Genomic DNA, 19,128 nt, shown 5'->3' on the forward strand with positions numbered 1-19,128 from the left:
GCATCGTTATCTTCGCGTCTGTACAATAGTTTACTGATACTCGGATCGCTTCGATGTTTTTTAATCATCGAAGCTTTTCCCCACTTCTGATTTGTATACAGAAATTCGTGTCGCATTTTGGTTATTTAACAATGTGCTCCTCCGATATTAGCGATATTACAATCTATTTATCGATAAATTTAATGAACCGATACGGTAAGTTAATAATAACATAATAATAATAATAATATTGCTAATGGTAATGATATATAATAATAACTAATAACAACAATAACTATCGAACAAATTAAATATTGCTACAAATCGAGTACAACTAAAAATCGAGTTTGTATAAAAGCGTCTAACGTATTTCTGGTATATACGTATATGTTAACAAAGAAGTAGTGGTATCAGCAGCAGCAGCAGCAGCAGCAGCAGTTGCAGCGGCGACATATTCGATTCTACGAATAAAATATATAAAAATTGTTACACAAGTCTGCGCTGCCGAGGACAACATCTCGAACTATCCCAATTATTACACGCTATTTATTTTATTAACAGAGCGAGAAATCTACTTAGCCAGGCCGATAAAAGAGAAAAATGAAAATGAAATAATACGAAGGAGCTAAGGGAGGGACGTTAATGTATTTTTTAAGCGTGATATAGTTATTTGTGGTACATCATGTATAGGAGCGAAAAAGAATCTTTATTGTTAGACGATATCGACTTTCAACGAGATTTATAATCTTAACGCGTCGTTGAAGAAGACGTATAAAATGCTTCTCTAGCCACGTGCTTCTTGAAAATGATAACATATGGAAATTAATATTAATAAATAAGAAGGAAAAGAGAGAGGAAAATCTTTCCCATAAAAAATTAGAAAACTCAGTAGTAAGTAAGAATTAATACAATTAATTTTTATTTCTTAAATTAAACGCGTTCCAAATTCTTTCCAATATGGCGATTCATATCAGAAATCTCCATGTTTTAGGTTAATTATATACGCTACCCATAAGTTTGGAAAAACGAACAAACGTACGATAAGAGAGCACCACTCGCAGGAGGGAATACTTTCCCGTCGTGAAGAAAAAAAAAAAAAGAAAAAGAAAGGAAACGAGAAACAAATTATTCTAAACTAATGGCATGCTTGTACTATATGTCGTGAAGTGATTCAGTGAACGTATTGTGCTTCTTCATCGTTGTCTCAAAGGAGCTGTTAAATGAAACGAATGGTAAACCGCAAACAATGAAGTTATGCGTTCGTACATTTTGAATGCGAAATATCAATGTATTTTTTTTTTTTTCTTTCTATAGATCGTTTGATTTATTGCTGTTTCTCCGGATTTATCGACAATTGGAAACAAGACGTCAGGTCACTGGATATGATTTTCGATTTGGATCACGACGTTCTTTAAAAATGATATTTTGATTCATGAAACGTCGTTTGCTGTTGGGCCAACCGTGCGAAAACTGCTATACGTAGTTATTACGATTCTCGGGTAACGCGAATCTATTATCGTTATAATACTGAATCGAATTCGTTGACTTTTTCAAAATAATACAGAAGAAAGAAAGAAAAAGCAGGATAAATAGAAATTCGTTTTAAACAGTAACGCGAAAGGCGAAACAAGGGGAAGAAAAAGAGGCCGAAATCGATCGTTGTTACTTCAGCGAGGGCTTTCACACCGCTGCGTCCAGTACACGTTCGGCTTTTAGAAGATGAATTCTTCAACGGCGGCCTTCGATATGCATAAATCAGTTGAACGCGCAGCTGGCCTCAGCAACGCCGACGCAACAGTCGAGTTAACGCGCAACTTCGATATTACGCGTTTTAAAGCCAGCTACTTTCTTCATTCTCCAAGTAATTGAGACTCGAAGCAACGTACCGCACGTTCTTCCTTTGTATTCTTTTTCTTTTTTTTTTTTTTTTTTCTTTCTGCGATTTCAACACGTGATACGTGTCTAATGTACAGTATGTATATAAACGAATACATGTTTCTCTTTCTATATACAAATGATATAAGGGTTTATATCGTTTATATCTAAAAGCAACTTGGGCGAACTCATACGTCGGAACAATTACTTTTGGTACTGTTTCGTGACCGGTTCTTCGAACATGCGTTCAAATAAAATTCTCATCGTCTCTTTCTCTTTTCATGCTCTGTATTATTAAAAAATCGCCACTCGGTAATTAACCAGGAAACAATGCTTCGGAGAGCATCTTCTTCGAATTGCATTTAACTATTGGCGTTAAGACGATACAGGACGTTCCAGGAACCGATCATAGGTTTTTCTGCTGCAACTGGTACACTAGGATTCAGGGTGTGTTTAAGGTACGCATTATGGATTTCGTTATGCTACCTTAGTCTAAGCGTATCAAGGGACGGAGCGTTGGACGGGCCAAGGTTACTACAGCCGAAAATCGACGTTATCGGCGATTTAAAAGCCGAAAAGAAAAGAAGAGAAACTCATCTCTACAGAAACAGCGATTACAAGTATCGTTTAATTCTGATACTGTTTCATATTATTCCTACAACATTTGGTTATATCTTTTCCCAGTTGAAATTTTATATACATACACGGATTGTACAGATTTAACGTTAAACGTCGTATTTATAATATAATATTTCATAAGTAAGATAAAGAGATGCTAAAGTTCATAATTCGTTTTCAGATTATAACATTACGGAAAATCGGAATGGAAAATATTCTTAATCCCTTGATAGGGAAGAAATCTTCGGCATCAGCTCCTTCCAATCGAACGCTCGTCCCTTTTCACAATCTCACACTCACTCTTTCTCTCTCTCTCTCTCTCTCTCTCTCTTCATCTCGTTCTCACTCTCGTGGTCTTAAACTAGTAAAAAAATGTGAGCCTTTCCTATTTTCCTCTCCTTCCCGGGTGTAAAATGCGACAAAGAGGGCGAGCGTGCGAGACGCGTGGATATACGATGGAGAAAAGTGATATGTGTTCTCTTATAACGCATCTAGGAAAAACCAACGCTCTTTCATTTGTCTTTGCTTTCTCGCTCTTCGTTCTTTTTCCTTCTCTTTCCTCTTTCAATATACACACAGCAACACGAACACACACACGCACACGAGCTTTTGATATTGTGTTCGATAATGAGCTGGGTTTACACGACGCGTTACATCGATGCAAATGACGCGGATGGGAAATAAGCGCGCGATTGATAGAAACGAAACGCAGTTTGAACGAGAGACGGTTGTAATCGTTGTAAGGAAATCAACTTTTGATTTGCATCGCTTCGTTCGACGTCCGCTGCCGCGCAAAGCCGCTTTCCCCTCTATAAAAATTGATAAGAAGATGATAGAAGCTGAGTGGTGGAACAACGAAAGGAATAACGGAGGAACGAGATGTCGGCAAGCTCGTGCAGGCCTACTAATTTTAAACGAGCCGTTGCTTGTTTCCGACGCACGTCACTTGCATTTGGTAACTTTTCGCGAACCGCAGCCTTAGACCTGTACAAAGCTACTAAAAAGTACATGTTTTACGTATATGCGTTTGCACGGACGAGTTTCGTTTATGGATAAATCGAACTGTTTATCGTGTTCATCCGAGAACGAATTATAGATCAGCGGATTTAGATAATATAAGATTTAAGAAACAAAATAATAGAATATTAAAATAAATCGAGAAATTCTTTCCAGTATCGAATTCTAATTGGAACGTTTGAAAATTTAAGAAAAACTATATTCAAACGATTTTTTAATATCGAAGCGCTATCGATGTTCTATTTTGTAATAAACTATAGGCAGCAGATGCACAACGACGGAGCATTTCGATTTATCAGACACGTTTGTCACCACATGGTTTTGTTTTTGCGCTTTAAATACATATTTCTCCGCTTTTTCGAAACTTCTTTCTCGGAACGCTCGGATAGCCGTTCCATTCTTTTCTTTTACATTTGTTTCTCTGAAATAACGAACATGATTCGCGTCGATTCGGCTTTCCTTTATGATAATAACCCATATCTCTTCCCTTCGTCGACTTTTCGCATGAGAACTCCCATAGTCTTTTTCCCGATACACGGTCAATAAAGTAAAGGCACGCGATAAGAAATGGAAGGATAAGTCAAAGAGGTACGAACATGATCGCGATGTCATGCGTTTTTCCGCCTTTCGATTACATTTGATGATGTCCGACCGTTACCTTTCACTGTACGACGCACCACGTGATTTTTATCTCATCGATCGATTACATTAAAAACTAATTAACGCAATAAACCGAGAACAAATAGAATTTTCAATTAATATAATTATTTACCAACTACTTGCTATGTATATCTTTCGCAAAAGAACGGATTATTAAAGAGTATAAGAAGAAAAAAAAGAATTAAGTTCGGAAAATTTTTACTAATCTAAAACAAATCGATTACAAGTAAATTTTATTATAGATTATTATAGCAATTGCGTAAGAAACTTTTTACATAACAATTTCATTTAACTATAAAGCGCAACAGAAATTTGCTAATTGATCATACCTGTGCAAGTATGAAGAGCCTCATGAATAACAAGAAAGATTATTTCAAATTTCACGATAACAAAAGCGCTCTCTTTCCACGTGGTATCGCTCAGCTGAGATTAATATGAAAGCCCCTTTACGAAAAACCTCGGGAACGTACGTTTTTTTCAAAAACGAATCAATCTTTCATTTATTTTTAAATACGTATCTAATCCAATAGTATTCTAATTCATAAACTCTGTTTTTTCTTCTGTTAGAGACTTCTAAATACAAGTTATCTTATTTCTTTTTATATACCAGGTAAATCTTAATCTTTAATTTAGTTAGTTATGGTTAATATTTGTGGAAATTCGAAAAATCGCGGTTAACTCGTTTTTCCCTTTTTCTTCTATCCAGCGGTTTTTCTTTCTCTTTCTCTTTCTCTGTCTCCCTCCCTCCCACCCTCCCTCCCTCCCTCCCTCTCTCTTTCTTTTTTTGGTTTTCTTAGCGTACGTACGTTTATTGTTTATGAGATGTGTGTATAAAAAAATATGAATCGTTTCATTTCTTCTATTTAGAGGTAGATACACAGGAAACAGAAGCAGTGTTCTTATCTTTCTTTTTTTTTTTTTTTGTTCAGTTTTGTATCTTCTTTACGCAGCTTTCTTTCCTTCTTTTTTTTTTTTTTGCATGAAAACTATTGCTGAAGAGCCTGACTTTTCTTCCTCTTATTTTTTTTTTTTTAAATCTTCGTCACGTTTCGAACAATATTTGACGTATTTACTTTTCCTTCCCCTTCCCCCAGTTAATTCTACGTTCTACGATAGCCTGTGAATCAGTAATAGTATTAGGGAAACTTATCTTTCGTGCGAAAGAAAACGATTCGCGACGAAGTGAGTACAATGAAAAACGGATCTACTATCTTTTGTGTTCCTCAAAACGAACATCGAATGTTTCGCCAGATTATTTACAAAATATTTACGTCATCTGACAAAATAATTTAATAATTTTTCTTTTTTCTTTTTTATCTACAATCCCTAGTCGCTATAGAAAAACACTTACGAGTTCGACGTGACAAAAGAGTGATTATCCGATCTACGTAAAAAGACACGTAAAGCATATATATATATATATAGGTTAGAAAGATCGAATCTTTTCTTTCCTCTAATCGGTTTACTCCACATAATGATATATCTTAACTTGTTTGCCGCGAGAAAAAGAAAAGAAAAGAATGTTCACGCTACATTTGGTTATGTGCCCAAAGAGAAAAAATACACAAAAAAAAAAAAAAAAAAATCACTTACAAAATCAAATTGGCTGTAGTGTATGTTTCATTGTGATAGGAGCGCGTTTATGCGAGTATATATGTACAATTCGTAGGATTAAAAATACAACTATCACTATAATATTAATAATAATAATAATGATAATAATAATGATAATAATAATAATAATGATAATAATAATAATAATAATAATAATAATAGCAGTACTCGTAATAGTAATAAAAACTGGAACGTTAATGGAAAGTAGCGATTATAGTTTTGCGTATTACGTAATTATGTACAGAATAAACTTGACAATTTGACAAAGTAATAATATGAAAAGGAAAAAAACAACAAACGAGCATTAAACACGATTAAACTCGAAGCGCATCGATGAAACAAAACAAATACATTAAGTCAGACTTTAATCTTGACCTGAAATGCTTGATAGCTTCTAACAAATCTCTGAAATTTCCTTAATTGCTTTCGATCTTGATTGATTTGCTCATTACTTGTTACTATACACTCCTTCTTTCTCAAACCTGTCAGACTTGTCTATTCTCGAGAAAAAAAAAAAATAATGGAATAAACGCAGAAACGTTAATTCGCATTGTAAAAATGTTGCATGCTGCAATTTTAAATCGTGTACTTTTATTGCGTGTGTGTGGTCCATTTCTCGACACCAAACACCCTGACAACATACCCTGAATTTTACTATGTTTTTTTTTTTATCCCCGTTATATATATTTTTTTTAATTTTAAGTGTTTCATTCATTCCCAATCCTCTCCTCTTCGCAAAATCGAGGTGATCAACCGTGACATACTAACGACTCGGTCAGAGAAAAGGCGAGAAATGCTTGTCAACAGAAATTTACACAAACCAGCAACGTGATCGCTGGAAGCTCTGTGTCGACTAGCGTCCCTGAGATTCGTGACAGTTGGCGCTAGTGTACTTGAGCGGGTTGGCGTCAGTCGCTACCTGTCCCGCTGTTTCCAAAGTATTCTCCGGCATCACCGCGACATATTGGGCACGTTCGATTTGACTGTAATCAAGAAATCAATAAATTATGGTTATTAATTAAAATTTAATTTAAGCGAGTCTCAAGCCTCGAACAGTATTCTTAGTTTATAGATGATTATATAATAATTAATTTCAGGAAGCTCTTCAACTGTTAGTTTAGTATGTGATAGAGTGAATTGATGATCCACCGCAAAAGTATCAGCCTCGATGTATATAGTGGATCGCTAATGGTCTATATAGAATCGTATTATTCTCAATAAACTTACTTTAAGCCACTTGTCGATGCATTTAGAATGGAATTCGTGCGAGCACGGTAGAACACGCAGTGACTGCAGAGCTTCAAAGTCGCACATACAGACCACGCAGTTAGTTTGGTCTCCTTGGTGCGTTTCCGCGTTGAATTTATACGAGGGTAACTGCTCCACTTCGGCCCGAGTCAGTCCTCGTGGCTTAGCCTCTCCTAGTCTCTCTGCCAAAGAGAGCAGTGCTTCGTAATTCTCGGTCGCCGAATCCGGCGAGGATAGTTCCGCCTGACTGTACGGAGATAATGGTGGATTGCTGAGCATTGCGCTGTAAATTGCAAAATTTTGTAAATTAGACCAACTCATCATAAATGAGGTTGAATCATAACTATTCATAGTAGAGATTTTTTTACAAATCTTGTAATAATTCTTTTATTTTTATTAATATATATATATATATAACTAAAGGTCATTTTGGTGTTGGTATCAATAGTAACGACAAAGTGGTACTTACAAAAAGTGTAACAGGAATCCTGAATAAGTAGCCGGTGCTATCGGAGGCGTACCTCTCCATCTACTCGACCTTGGTCGTCTGAGCGTGTGATGAACGTTGGACGGTGTGCGCCGAGTTCTGGTTTGAATCATTTCCAATTGACTGTTCCTTGTTTCTGATAAAAATATAGGTGTAGGAGTAGGAGTGGTAACTTGAGTTAGAGCTGGCGGTGAATACGAGTGTGGTAATGGTAATGGGGCACCGGCTGTAGCTCCCACTCTATGATGATGATGGGACTCTATTAACTCTAATTCAACTTCTCGCTGTAACAAAAAAAAAAAAAAATGAAGAACGTTAGATAAATGTTTTCTCTTAGTAATGATAAAATATCCTGTATACTATAATAATTTGTCTTAACTGTTGAATCGTACCTGTTGGGAAAGTTGATGGTGCGCAGTGTAATGAGTAGTATGGACGGGTGGAGGAGGCGCGTGAGCGTGATGAAGAGCCGCTACAGGACCTCCGGTTGGTGTTGGATATCCTCTGGATGCAGCGCCAACTATTGAACCGACCAGGCTGTGGCCTGGGTGGGTCGGATGAGCCGCTGAATAGTGACTGTGATGATGGGTAACCTGGGGAAATATAAATTCATTTATTATAATATTCTAAGCATCTCAAACTCGTTTAGGAATTTAATACAAGAATATTATAACGTTTAATTAAAATTTAAATTAAATGTTTAGACTTATATATATAATTACTCAAATTTTATATACATATGAATTTAATATCTTAACAAGAAATACCATAAAAAGTAAAATTGTTTAAACACAACAAAATTTACGTTTTTTTTCCAATGGATAATATATACGAATATCATACAGAAGGAATATGATGTCATATTTTTATAGAGGATTAATTCCTGAATTTGTTCAAGATTATCGACTATTATAAAATTAGTTGCGATATTGATTTTATAAAACATTTACCTGACACGAATGTGCGAACGCGTGTGCTCCGGTCGGTGTGTATATGCCGTGCAGCTGGCAAGGGATCCTGTAACTTGTCGCCTGAGGATGCCAGATCGGTTCCCCGCTAACGGCAACCCCCAAACCGGAAACACCGACTTGCCCGACGTCCACGACCACAGGGCCGTTTGCTCCTTGCGCGGGATGGTGTCCCGTACCAGGTGGATGATGGGGATGCGTTTGATGCGCGTTATGCATATTATGATGCGAATTATGAATATTATGGTGCGAAATGTTGTGATGAGAATTGTGAATCCCATGGTGGGAGTTGTGAATGGGCGGATGAGGGGTATGACCGGGTACGAAAGGGTAAGACAAGCCGAACGAGTCTGTGTATCGTTGGTAACGATTTCTGATAGTTGGACTGCCGCGTGTCGACATGTGATTTCGAGGTGATCGCCTCTGGGGCGCTGTTGAAAATTCCCATGGCGGTGGAGTAGTGTGCAACGATGGTGTAGGCGACGGTGGCGTAGTTTCACGAACTTCTATTCCAGAGACGGCACCGTTGCGGGATATTCGGCGGCGTTTTCTCGAAGGAGATTCGCTCTAAAATTAGACCGATATCGATTTTGCATTGAAAGTAAAAAATTGTGATGGAACGATCGAGCCGAAATTTTGATAAAGTGCAACGGACGTATACCTTTCTACCATCGTCTTGACTAGGCTGTCTGTAATATGGCGGCGATGGCTGGATTTGTACAGGACTCAGAGGTAGCTGGTTTGTCGCTGAAATAAAGATACAAGAAATAACCTCTCATTCACTTTCAGCCATAGGGTCAAAGAAGCTATGTATATGTATACAATGGTCGTACACTACATCAAAAATCTATAAACAGCACACTACCTAACAGCCAGAAGTAACAAGATACCTACCGGTTACATCTATTAGGAGATTTTAATAAATTTTATTTCGTTTAATATTTCGTATCATAAATAGAGCACAGATTTATCATAAATAGATTGCGGATGTTTATGCATTTATGAGAAACTGAAAGGTGTACAAATGCACAAAACATACATAACATAACAAAATAGTATCCCTTACTCTATTTAGTTGTTGAAATTTCAATTTCTTCTTAGATTTTATTTTCTTAGTTGCACCATAAGAATATGAATTTGCATAAACATTCGCCGTTTAATAATAGAATAACTAAGAGATAAAAACATAGAAATTCGATCTGTACTAAATATCAACGTGTTTCGCAATATTTACTGGTATTATTAATGCATACATGCATATATGTGTGTATATACTACTTTATATGTGCATACTATCATATATGCATGTATAGTATAGTATAGCATATACAATAATATATGTTTGTACTATGTATCTCGAAAGTCTAAGGATACCTTGAGAACTCCTACGATATTCCATATCGACGCCGCTAGCTCCAAGACCTGGACTCATGTTCAATAATGGACCACGCATTGCGTTCTCCTGCGAGTACATATATGTTTTAAGAAAGAAAACACAGAGATACTGACTCGTAGATAGGACAGAAGGAGGGATGGATACTTACTTGCCCGCAAATGTTAATATGCAACGGTGGAGAATTGGCCGGTGGGCCCACGGACTCTTGTGGAAAATGAGCCTGTGGACCTCTTGATTGTGGACTGTGCTGCGGGGGCGGTTTGTACCCCACGCTAGACCCTCCTACGTTCCCGTGATACGAAACTTCCTTGCCGTTTGGCCCGGAAGACGTACCGACTCCAGGACAATCCCTAAATACATAGAAAATTGTTAGCGATCATATTAGAAAGGACGACGAGTGTCGACGTTACAATGAAATAGAGGTGTTTGGCATCACATTGCATAAGACACTGGTGCATAAGATTCTGCGGAACTTTTGGAAACAATATTTTTTGAACATTTCTTAGACTATAGCTGTGTAAAGTTTTACATCGGATTTGCAATAAATAATAAATAACAATTAATTCGTAATAGATCGAAATTACAATTTATTAGATCTTTCCTTACATTTATTAGATTCAATTTGAAAATTGAAAAAGAAAAATTCCAAGATCGTAGCAAAGTTAATGCAGATAATGAGGATTATTCGAAATTTATAGTAATTAACAATTCCAATAATTCCACAGAAATTCTTATAGATCGTTTAGAATCATTGAATTACGTTACATTGAATTACAAGTACTTTCACCGTAACGTCGATATACGCATAACTTGGAGTTCATTTTTCCTCCTTGATCACGATTTACGTCAACTCTTGATCATTCACGTGTATCGATCTATCGAACAATTAATATGAGTGCTGCTGATCGGACGATTCCTTTATATATGACACAATTTGATGTAATAATAAACATGATTTTCTTCTACTGTGGAATATAGAATATTACTATCGTGACGACAACGCACCTGCTGTATCAATCTTAATACTACAACTATCAGAGTCGTCAAAATAACAAATTACAATTCTTTATAGAAATTTCATAAATTTTTTTCGTAGATTCGCAAAGAATGGGATTTGCGTTATTATCGAGTTTTTATAAATTATATGAAGCAATATTTGATTTTAAAATATATTCTTTATGTAACTGCCATTTTGATCTTTCCACATATACGAGGTTTATATTTTAGTCAACGGTATCTGTAATGCTAATACGTTTACCGATTTAAAATAAAACAATGTTCGTTTGACTAGATACGAAACGGGAATAATATTATTGTTAGTAACGCGTAGCTGAATAAATTCCATATTATGGGCGTGTTTACATGAATCGTGTACGATATCAATAAAATAGCGATATGGGATGAATCCATTGTAAAACGTAGCCTTACTTTTACGGAAGTTTCTAGACGAGATAGTAAAAAAAAAAAAAGAAAAAAAAAGAATAAAAAAAAACACGTGACAACCAAGTACACGCAATACGAAGAAATAAACTGTATATCGTCAATTAAATAATTGTGTCACTTTTCAAACAAGTTGACAATACTATTATAATTATTTAAAAAATAGTCGTCATTCGGTGGCATGCTAAACAAGATAACCAGCGAAGAGAAGATTTAAACATGATATGTAGAATACAGAGAAAATAGAAACGAGGAGAATGAAGAAGAAAATAATAATTCAAACAAGAACAAGCATTCGTTATGGCACAGAAAAAGATCATAGTTACATATTCTGTTAACGAATGCTAAAGATTGTTATTGATCTGTATATACATAATACGTTCAAGGTCGCGTGCTGTATGGTGTCTCATGCAGCTATGAACAGTTTCATCACAAACTCGCGAAATATAAATTTTGCAGGAGAGATATCACGTTGAAGAAAAATAATTAGCCGCGCAATATATTCTTACAAGTGTTTTTAATCGTGCCATATATTTAGTTGTGTGAACATGTGTCGTGTTTACACATCGTCGATTTACTACAAGAATAACACGTAAAAAGATTATCAATTTCGAGATATTTATAAAATTAGCCGAGCAATTACTTAGCTCTTTATTAGAGTACGAGCATCATAATTACGTAAAGATCAATTTGTAAAAGAAAGCAAATATTCTCATTATTGAGTGTTAGAATATGTAATTAATAATTCTCTATTTTAAACTTTAAAGTTTACTTCTACTATTTGTTAGTGTCGTTCTTTTAGCAAATCGATATGTATTCATCCTTCTATATCACATACGTACAACATGTGTGTATGTACAGGAACAGTTTCACAAAATCATCTCAATCGAACAAGCTAACATCTGTATTTTTCGCATGCACACGTGTGTTTATGTGTCGCGTGCGGTTCATAGACTAGAGATACCGTATTTCCAACTCGCGGAATGTTAATCGCAATAACAAACTCGAAAGACAAGTCCCGAAATTCGATGAAATCGAGTGGGAAAGAAAAACGAAAGTTTCAACGGACTGACACGGACATTAAACCGTGCATGTGAAAACGAAAAAGCACCACGGTTGCATCTGTAGCGTCGCAACTCGAGGACAACGTTATGCGCGTTTATTATCGTCGATTAGAATGGTCGACTCTTCAATGTCGGTTACTCTGAAAATTAAATACACACTTACTAGGCGTAACGCGTAACTCGAACAGAAAACTTTCGCGACAATCACTCCCTTCCATATCGATCATTCATGTTGGTAAATGCGAAAACCTATCGACGAATGTTCGATTCTCGATCGATCGATAGCGTAACGAAGTGACCTTCTCAAGAATTACACCGATGTATACGTAATTCTCGACGTTACGAACAGTTATGTAACCATATAGGCAAATAAAAAAAGTCTAGCGATAACAAATCGTAACACTTTCGATTACTTCGTAAAGTGTAGTTTCGTATACGAATGGGTTGCGCAGCATCGTACGATGCTAACTCTGAAAAGACTCTATCGCATCTTCTCGAGAATTTTTAACTTGGCTGTAGAGTCGACTGTGGAGTCATCAACCCCGCGAAATTTTAAACCGTCTGTAGAGAGTAAAGTATAAAATAACTTTAGAATATCGAACTTTTCTTTAGTTTTCTGATATTATGAAATGTCCTATATACGTAGTAGATAGTCGTACGAACATAGTAGAGAATAAAATAACAATTAGGTGTACGAAAATCTAAAGAAAAATATCTTTCGCAAAAACCTAAAGACAAAAAGCAGAAGAATGTTTGCAAAATATGAAGTTTATGTAGAAACGTAACATGTAAAGAAAAAAAGGAATGATATTGCAAAATTTTGCGATATAAGAGAATATGCACGAAAGGTGCACCAGGTTCGTTATTGCAATGATATACCCGTTATGGAAGCGTGGTGGTGGACATTGTCGATACGGGTATTCCTTGTTGCCGGTGTATTGCTGAGGTATCTGGGCGTGCTGAGGGTGCTGATTATGAGGGTGCCATCCACCGCGGGCGTGAGGAGGCGCTGGGGGTCGAGAGTGGGGCCCTGCCGGGGTGCCAGCAGTTACTACGGCCCTATAACGTCCCTGCATGCCCAAGCCGCGATGCTGATGACTCCCAGGGCCGTTCATTCCCTCCCCCTTTGCTCTGTCTCGTTTCGATCCTATTATTCTACCCTTTCGTTCTCTTTCTTCCTTTTCCGTCACTCTTACTTTTCCTTTTTTCTTTTTCTTTTCGTTTTCTCTCTTTCACAACGAGAGCCACACGGTATCGCTCCACCTCTTTTTTTTCTCCCTGCTGGTTTCGTTTTCGTGGTTGAAACGGGAGGACACGACACGGCAAGGCGGAGGAGGTTAACCTCGCCTCGTGATTTCGCCCGACCTCGTACACGTTTCTGGCCCCCTTCAGTTCGAAACGTGCACGCCGCACGTTAACTCCTCCGACTCCGGCTATCGAGAGAGAACCTGGCGAGATATTCGAACGTTACACGGCGAGAAGAGGCTAGATGATCGAGAGGCGATTTCCACCTCGCGCGCCGTTCTTTCGAAATGTCGAGAGAACATCCGAGCTCGCCGCCATGTTCGAGTGTTGCTCGAAACGCCAGAGACGACGCCGCTGATCTCAGGAGCCCCGTACTTTTGTCGCGTCGCGTACTTGTTTTTCAAGACAAATGGAATTTGCGAATTTTTTCTATCTCTTTAATGTTGCAACCATAACGTAAATATAAATGAGATGTAAGATTATGAAAGAAAGAAAAAAATATGTGTAATTTTCGATAGGGTAGTGCGAAGACGAACAAGCGACGACGTGATCTAAATATGTATGATATCGCGGAATGATTTTTCGTCACGTACAAAGTAGTAACAGCCGATAATAAGAACAGAGAATGTGTCTTAGAAACAAACATACCATGCAGTAATACATTGTGATAATTGTATATAAGAATAAAGAAAATGTATAGATATATATTTTATATATATATATATATATATATACGAGAGGAATAATTAATTGTTTTACTAAAGCTACATCTGGCGAATCTCGCGGAGTTCGCGACTGAAATAGTTCAATTATAATTAACGATAGAAACACAGCGATTTCTATTTCGAAATATCATCTTTCTTAAACTACGTGCTCGTATTTGTTGGCAAAGTTTGAATGAACATTCGCATGCTTTTTCCGGGCAACTAGAGCTCTGAGTGGCGACGAGTTCGGATATGTTTCCGGTGTGAGAAAAAAAATCTCCCCGCCACCTACTGGTCCAGAATCGAATTTCAGCGGTTCAATGATCCAAGAAAGATAATATTAATTACGTTTCAATGAATTCAAGCAATTCGATATAACACAGCAGTACAGTTTTAAAAGACGCTTTCAAACTTTAATTATTTCAGTTAAGGTTCTGAATTGTTAACTTTCGATTCTGATCTAGATTGCGTCATTTAATATCTATGTAACAAAGCTAAAAATAATTTTATGTCTCTCTTATGCTTGGTTCAATCTTTGTTACTCTTTCGTGTGTTCAATTTCTTTCTTTACAAAAACCACGATCTCGTTGATCTTAATTTCTCTCTTATTTTTTTAAACTTTCATTTTACTCGTTTACTTGTTTAATTTTTTTTTTATTTTTCCTTTTTTTTTTTTTTCGTGAAAGGATAATACTGCCATTGATGTTTGTTTCTCTCGCTCGCCGTTAGCAAACGTTCACGCTCTCGTCATCGTGCTCGCGTATCCCGTCATGAAAAGGAGCGAATCGCGGTTCGCGCTTGCAACGTATGCAAATCGCGTTTAATAATTCCGTAGGAATATTTATGAAATCACCGTTCGCCGATTTTATTGCTCGTTTATGCACACGTTGACGTCGTCGTCGAAATCCAAGAAAAGAGATAAGAGGGGAAAAAAGGGGCAGAGAAAGAAAAAAAGAATTGCGGGATTCGATGCGAAGATGAAAATTGATAATCATTGAAATTTAAATTATCATTTGTTAACCTCTGTTTGGTCTAGCGATGCACGAGCGACGTTATACTACTCGCTTGATTTTATACAGGGTGTTTCAAAATCTTGGTTCCTTTTTTCATTTGCCATAAAGATTATCCCATATTTTTATTAATTTTGCTACTTCGCGAGAAAGAAAGATCGTCGAGTATTGTCGTTAATTAACTAAACGATAAATGTACTTTGTCCTCAGTAAAACTAGACTCAAATTTTAATGTCTTCTTTACAAAATCATGCCAAATTAGAAAATATGCCTTTGTTACTAGTAACTAATAAAAAAAAAAAAATAATTTTATACACAGACTAAAAGTAGGGAAAATTCAGTTTCGGAAGGGTAAATATTTCAATGTAGCGTTAAATTTTGAAACATCCTGTAGATTCGGAGTTCGTTAAAGTTACGACAGGTCCAGATGCGTTAAACGTTGACGATCAACGACCAAGTCATTGCCTCCTTCGAGACCACGACGTCCTCTTCTCTCGTTCTCCTGTCGTTCATCAATTCAATCAGCCTGAGCATACGTTCCGAAGGAAAAAATGTGTTCGTCGAAATCGCTCCTCTTCGATGGGCCGTCGACACGCGAGCCACGTTCTGACGTTCAAACGTGAAAAACTACAGGAGCATACGAAACATACGGTGACAAATTCATCAAGCGTACAAAACTCTACCTATACGCTACGATAATTAAGAATCATTAATTGGCTATTTTTTAGTTGTCCGTGAAGCAGTGGAAATTTTTCAAAAAGGAGATTAAACTGATTTGATAAGTAAATACTGGAAGCAGAATAGCGTAGAAGAAGAAGGAGAAGCGTTTCATGCAAAGAGCACAGAGGATGCACAATAGTTAACAGACGTGGATTTCTGATGATATACATGATTCTATGATGATAGCAATGCTACCGATCAATCCATTAAGGAACAAACTGTAAAATCATTTTTAAAAGTTACGCAATATTATTGGGAAATTTATGGATAACTATATATTGTACATAGTTTTATCTACATAACAAAATATCGATATAATTCTGGCTCTTCCGATATAAAATCTAAAGTAACAATATACCGTTTCGTCCACATACAAACAATATATTAGAATTTCAAAAGAAAATAGTTTATTCTTAGATTGGCAATGTTTATCCATTTATGAGAAATTCGGAGATGGAAGAATGCACATAATGTGGAAAAATATACAAAATATATCAGGTATTCCGTGAAATTGTAGCATGTACATTCCCGTTCAAAAGATTCGGGCATGCTACACGATTTAAAAAAAAAAGAGAGAACAACGAGTTCTTTTAAGTAAGTACAACATTAGCAATTAATGGCTTTTATCTCATAATACTTCCGACGTGTTAATCGTTGCATATATCGTTGCAAGAATCATCGAAGTTCGTAAAACTCGAGAAAAAGAAAAACACGTTTCTTTTCGTCGAAAGAAGATATTTCATGGGATCGAGAGGCAATTTGGGTGGCAGCGTCCTATGACGCTGTCTAGAGGTACCATTTTCTGGTTCCTTTGTGTACCCACGGCACATCGTCGTCATTTTTTTCTTTCGATTTCTCATCTCCTCGTGAAGAACCAGAGAGGAATGAGAGACCAGGGTCCTGACCACGAAGTCCGAAGAAACGATTAAATGAACCGGAATATCCAGGCCCCGTTGCTTTGGGCCAACCTCTCTCTTTGCTTTTGTGCAGGCCATGGCCCCGCACGGCCCAAGCAAAATAAAAATATATGTGTATCCTGGACGACTGGAAATAAGCCTCCGATTGTAGCAAATTTTTGACCTGGGCAAGGATACCATTCCTTCTTCTGGAGTTCTGCGTTCTATAAAAAGATCCTCGCCGATGGTAGATGAGATTTTTATGCAAGTCCGACATAACACAGGAATAGGCTTTTTTTACTGAAAATTCTCATCGTAGTCAAATACAAATACGGTTTTTGCTTTTTGTCCTTTGAAATAAACTTTCGATACCGTGCTCCTCTGTATCGAAAATTCTCATTTGTAGGATTTAAGATTCTCATTGAAGTCGAGATATAGAAGATTTGTTGGAACGATGTTAAGCATGAAATTAAGTATCATCGAGACATTGGGACTGAAGAGGATAGTTTTGTTGGACGTGCATCGCAGTGGACACGGAGTCTCTTCGCTTTCCTGGGCCCGATGGCACATGTTCTCCTTGCGCTAACGCTCATGGAACTTCTGTTAAGCGAGTGGACGGGAAATGTCGCGATAGCTAACGATTACTTGGTTATACGATGGTGGAATTGATGTTCTTGGCATGGAATTTATGTCAACACTGGCTGGTTAGGTGATGGTAAAGTTTATGCTATACAATATGGCGGTTGAAGCGCATGTAATTCTCGCTCGCGCGTTTTCAATGTTTTTATATTGAGAGAAGAAAATTTAATAGAACAGTTCGTTTTATACGCCAGTATATAATTGGATAGATAGCGTTTAAAGAAATTTTTATCGTGTCGTCGAAGAAGGACCATATTTCTTAAGAGTTAAAATGAACATACCTCGAAGATGGTAGTTTTTTTTTTTTTTTTTTAATAATTTAAAGTTGAAGTATATTATTTGCAAATTTTGCGAAACGTAATTCTTTTTGGACTAACGTTTGTCGAACTTAATATATTTCAAAAATATTTCTGGAATCAAAATTTACGTCATACGTGAAGTAATTTTTCAAATGTAAATTCTGAAGGATCGATAAATAAATCTCGTCGTAATAAATAAATATTTTTTCGACAGGATAGTAGAAAGCACCTTGCAATGGGGTATTTAAAGAAATACTACAACTCCAAATAGATATTTCACCGAAGAAGGTAGACGATTCATTAAACTGTAAATGAAAACGAATAATGGAACTATCTGTTGGTCGGGCAGAATTTTTTAGCAACAACCGTCGATCTAAGTATCGAGAGAGTAGATGGGTTGCACAAGGGCGCCAGGTGAACGTGCCATATGTCACGCGGGGAGATAAGAGTATCTAATACAAGATAGCGAACAAATACGTTTAATTTTTGTCTGATCTTTTAATTCTTATTAACAACCGAAATTCATGAAATAGTTAATCCAAGAGGAAAACAAAGTAACTCTCCGCTTTAATACTAGCAAACCCAAAATTTTCCTTATGGAATAACGAAGAATCTTTCAGAAGATAAAGTAATAAAGATGGAAAATTTTGCAATTTATGTATCCCTTACTAAAGCAATAATTAATCAACTATAGATATAAGATCATAGGATAATTGTATATTATCTTAGAAGAAAGAAGCATGTGTTCCATAAACGATTACTCCACGAGATAAGTAAAAAAACATCTTTCATATTTTGAATCATCCTGTACCGGCCATTCGTTTCAAAACTAAAATATTTATTTCATATTTTACATGAAATTGCACAAAAATGTCATTTTATCGCTATTACGTAATTATTTATTATTTATTGCGGCGGATATCTTTCTTTTTATCTACTACACTGGCATTTATTCCTTCCTTTAAAGGGATAACGGTGCACGTGCACCGGTGAGCAGTTACTGTAAATGTACCATATGCTGGATATTTACTATGTCTTGGGTGTTGTATATCATTAACAGAGGTAAGGCAATGGGCGAAGTAACGTAACAGGTGCTATTAAACGCTACTTAACGTCTAATACGTCTCTTTGACGCAATAATAAGAACGTCTCGGTGGCTTTGTACCCGGCGATGGCAGAGGTCCATTTTCGTCAGACGAGGAGGGACGGCGCTTATGCTTCGAACAAAGGATGTAACCTTCGACGTTCG

At 36.7% G+C, this 19,128-nt stretch overlaps 1 protein-coding gene across 9 annotated transcripts in view; it reads right to left on the reverse strand.

The window, feature by feature from the left end:
* Positions 1-4,886: 4,886 nt before the first annotated feature.
* Mura (ring finger protein murashka) overlaps positions 4,887-19,128 on the reverse strand; it is a 35,996-nt gene continuing 21,754 nt past the window's right edge. For 3 of the 9 annotated variants that reach the window (XM_072011185.1, XM_072011182.1, XM_072011187.1), the window contains 9 exons: positions 13,246-13,814; positions 10,011-10,212; positions 9,841-9,928; positions 9,128-9,213; positions 8,449-9,033; positions 7,891-8,091; positions 7,481-7,782; positions 6,991-7,294; positions 4,887-6,746 (listed from right to left, as the gene is read on the reverse strand). In XM_072011185.1, the coding sequence (XP_071867286.1) occupies positions 6,672-6,746; positions 6,991-7,294; positions 7,481-7,782; positions 7,891-8,091; positions 8,449-9,033; positions 9,128-9,213; positions 9,841-9,928; positions 10,011-10,212; positions 13,246-13,481 (2,079 nt within the window). In that variant the 5' untranslated portion in view covers positions 13,482-13,814 and the 3' untranslated portion in view covers positions 4,887-6,671. Of the gene's footprint in view, positions 6,747-6,990; positions 7,295-7,480; positions 7,783-7,890; positions 8,092-8,448; positions 9,034-9,127; positions 9,214-9,840; positions 9,929-10,010; positions 10,213-10,272; positions 10,352-12,144; positions 12,495-13,245; positions 15,953-19,128 lie in introns of those variants that run through there. The other 6 variants (XM_072011183.1, XM_072011184.1, XM_072011186.1 and 3 more) reach the window with 5 other exon arrangements.

This window comes from Bombus fervidus, chromosome 9 (assembly GCF_041682495.2).
Source record: "Bombus fervidus isolate BK054 chromosome 9, iyBomFerv1, whole genome shotgun sequence".
NCBI classification, from domain to species: domain Eukaryota; kingdom Metazoa; phylum Arthropoda; class Insecta; order Hymenoptera; family Apidae; genus Bombus; species Bombus fervidus.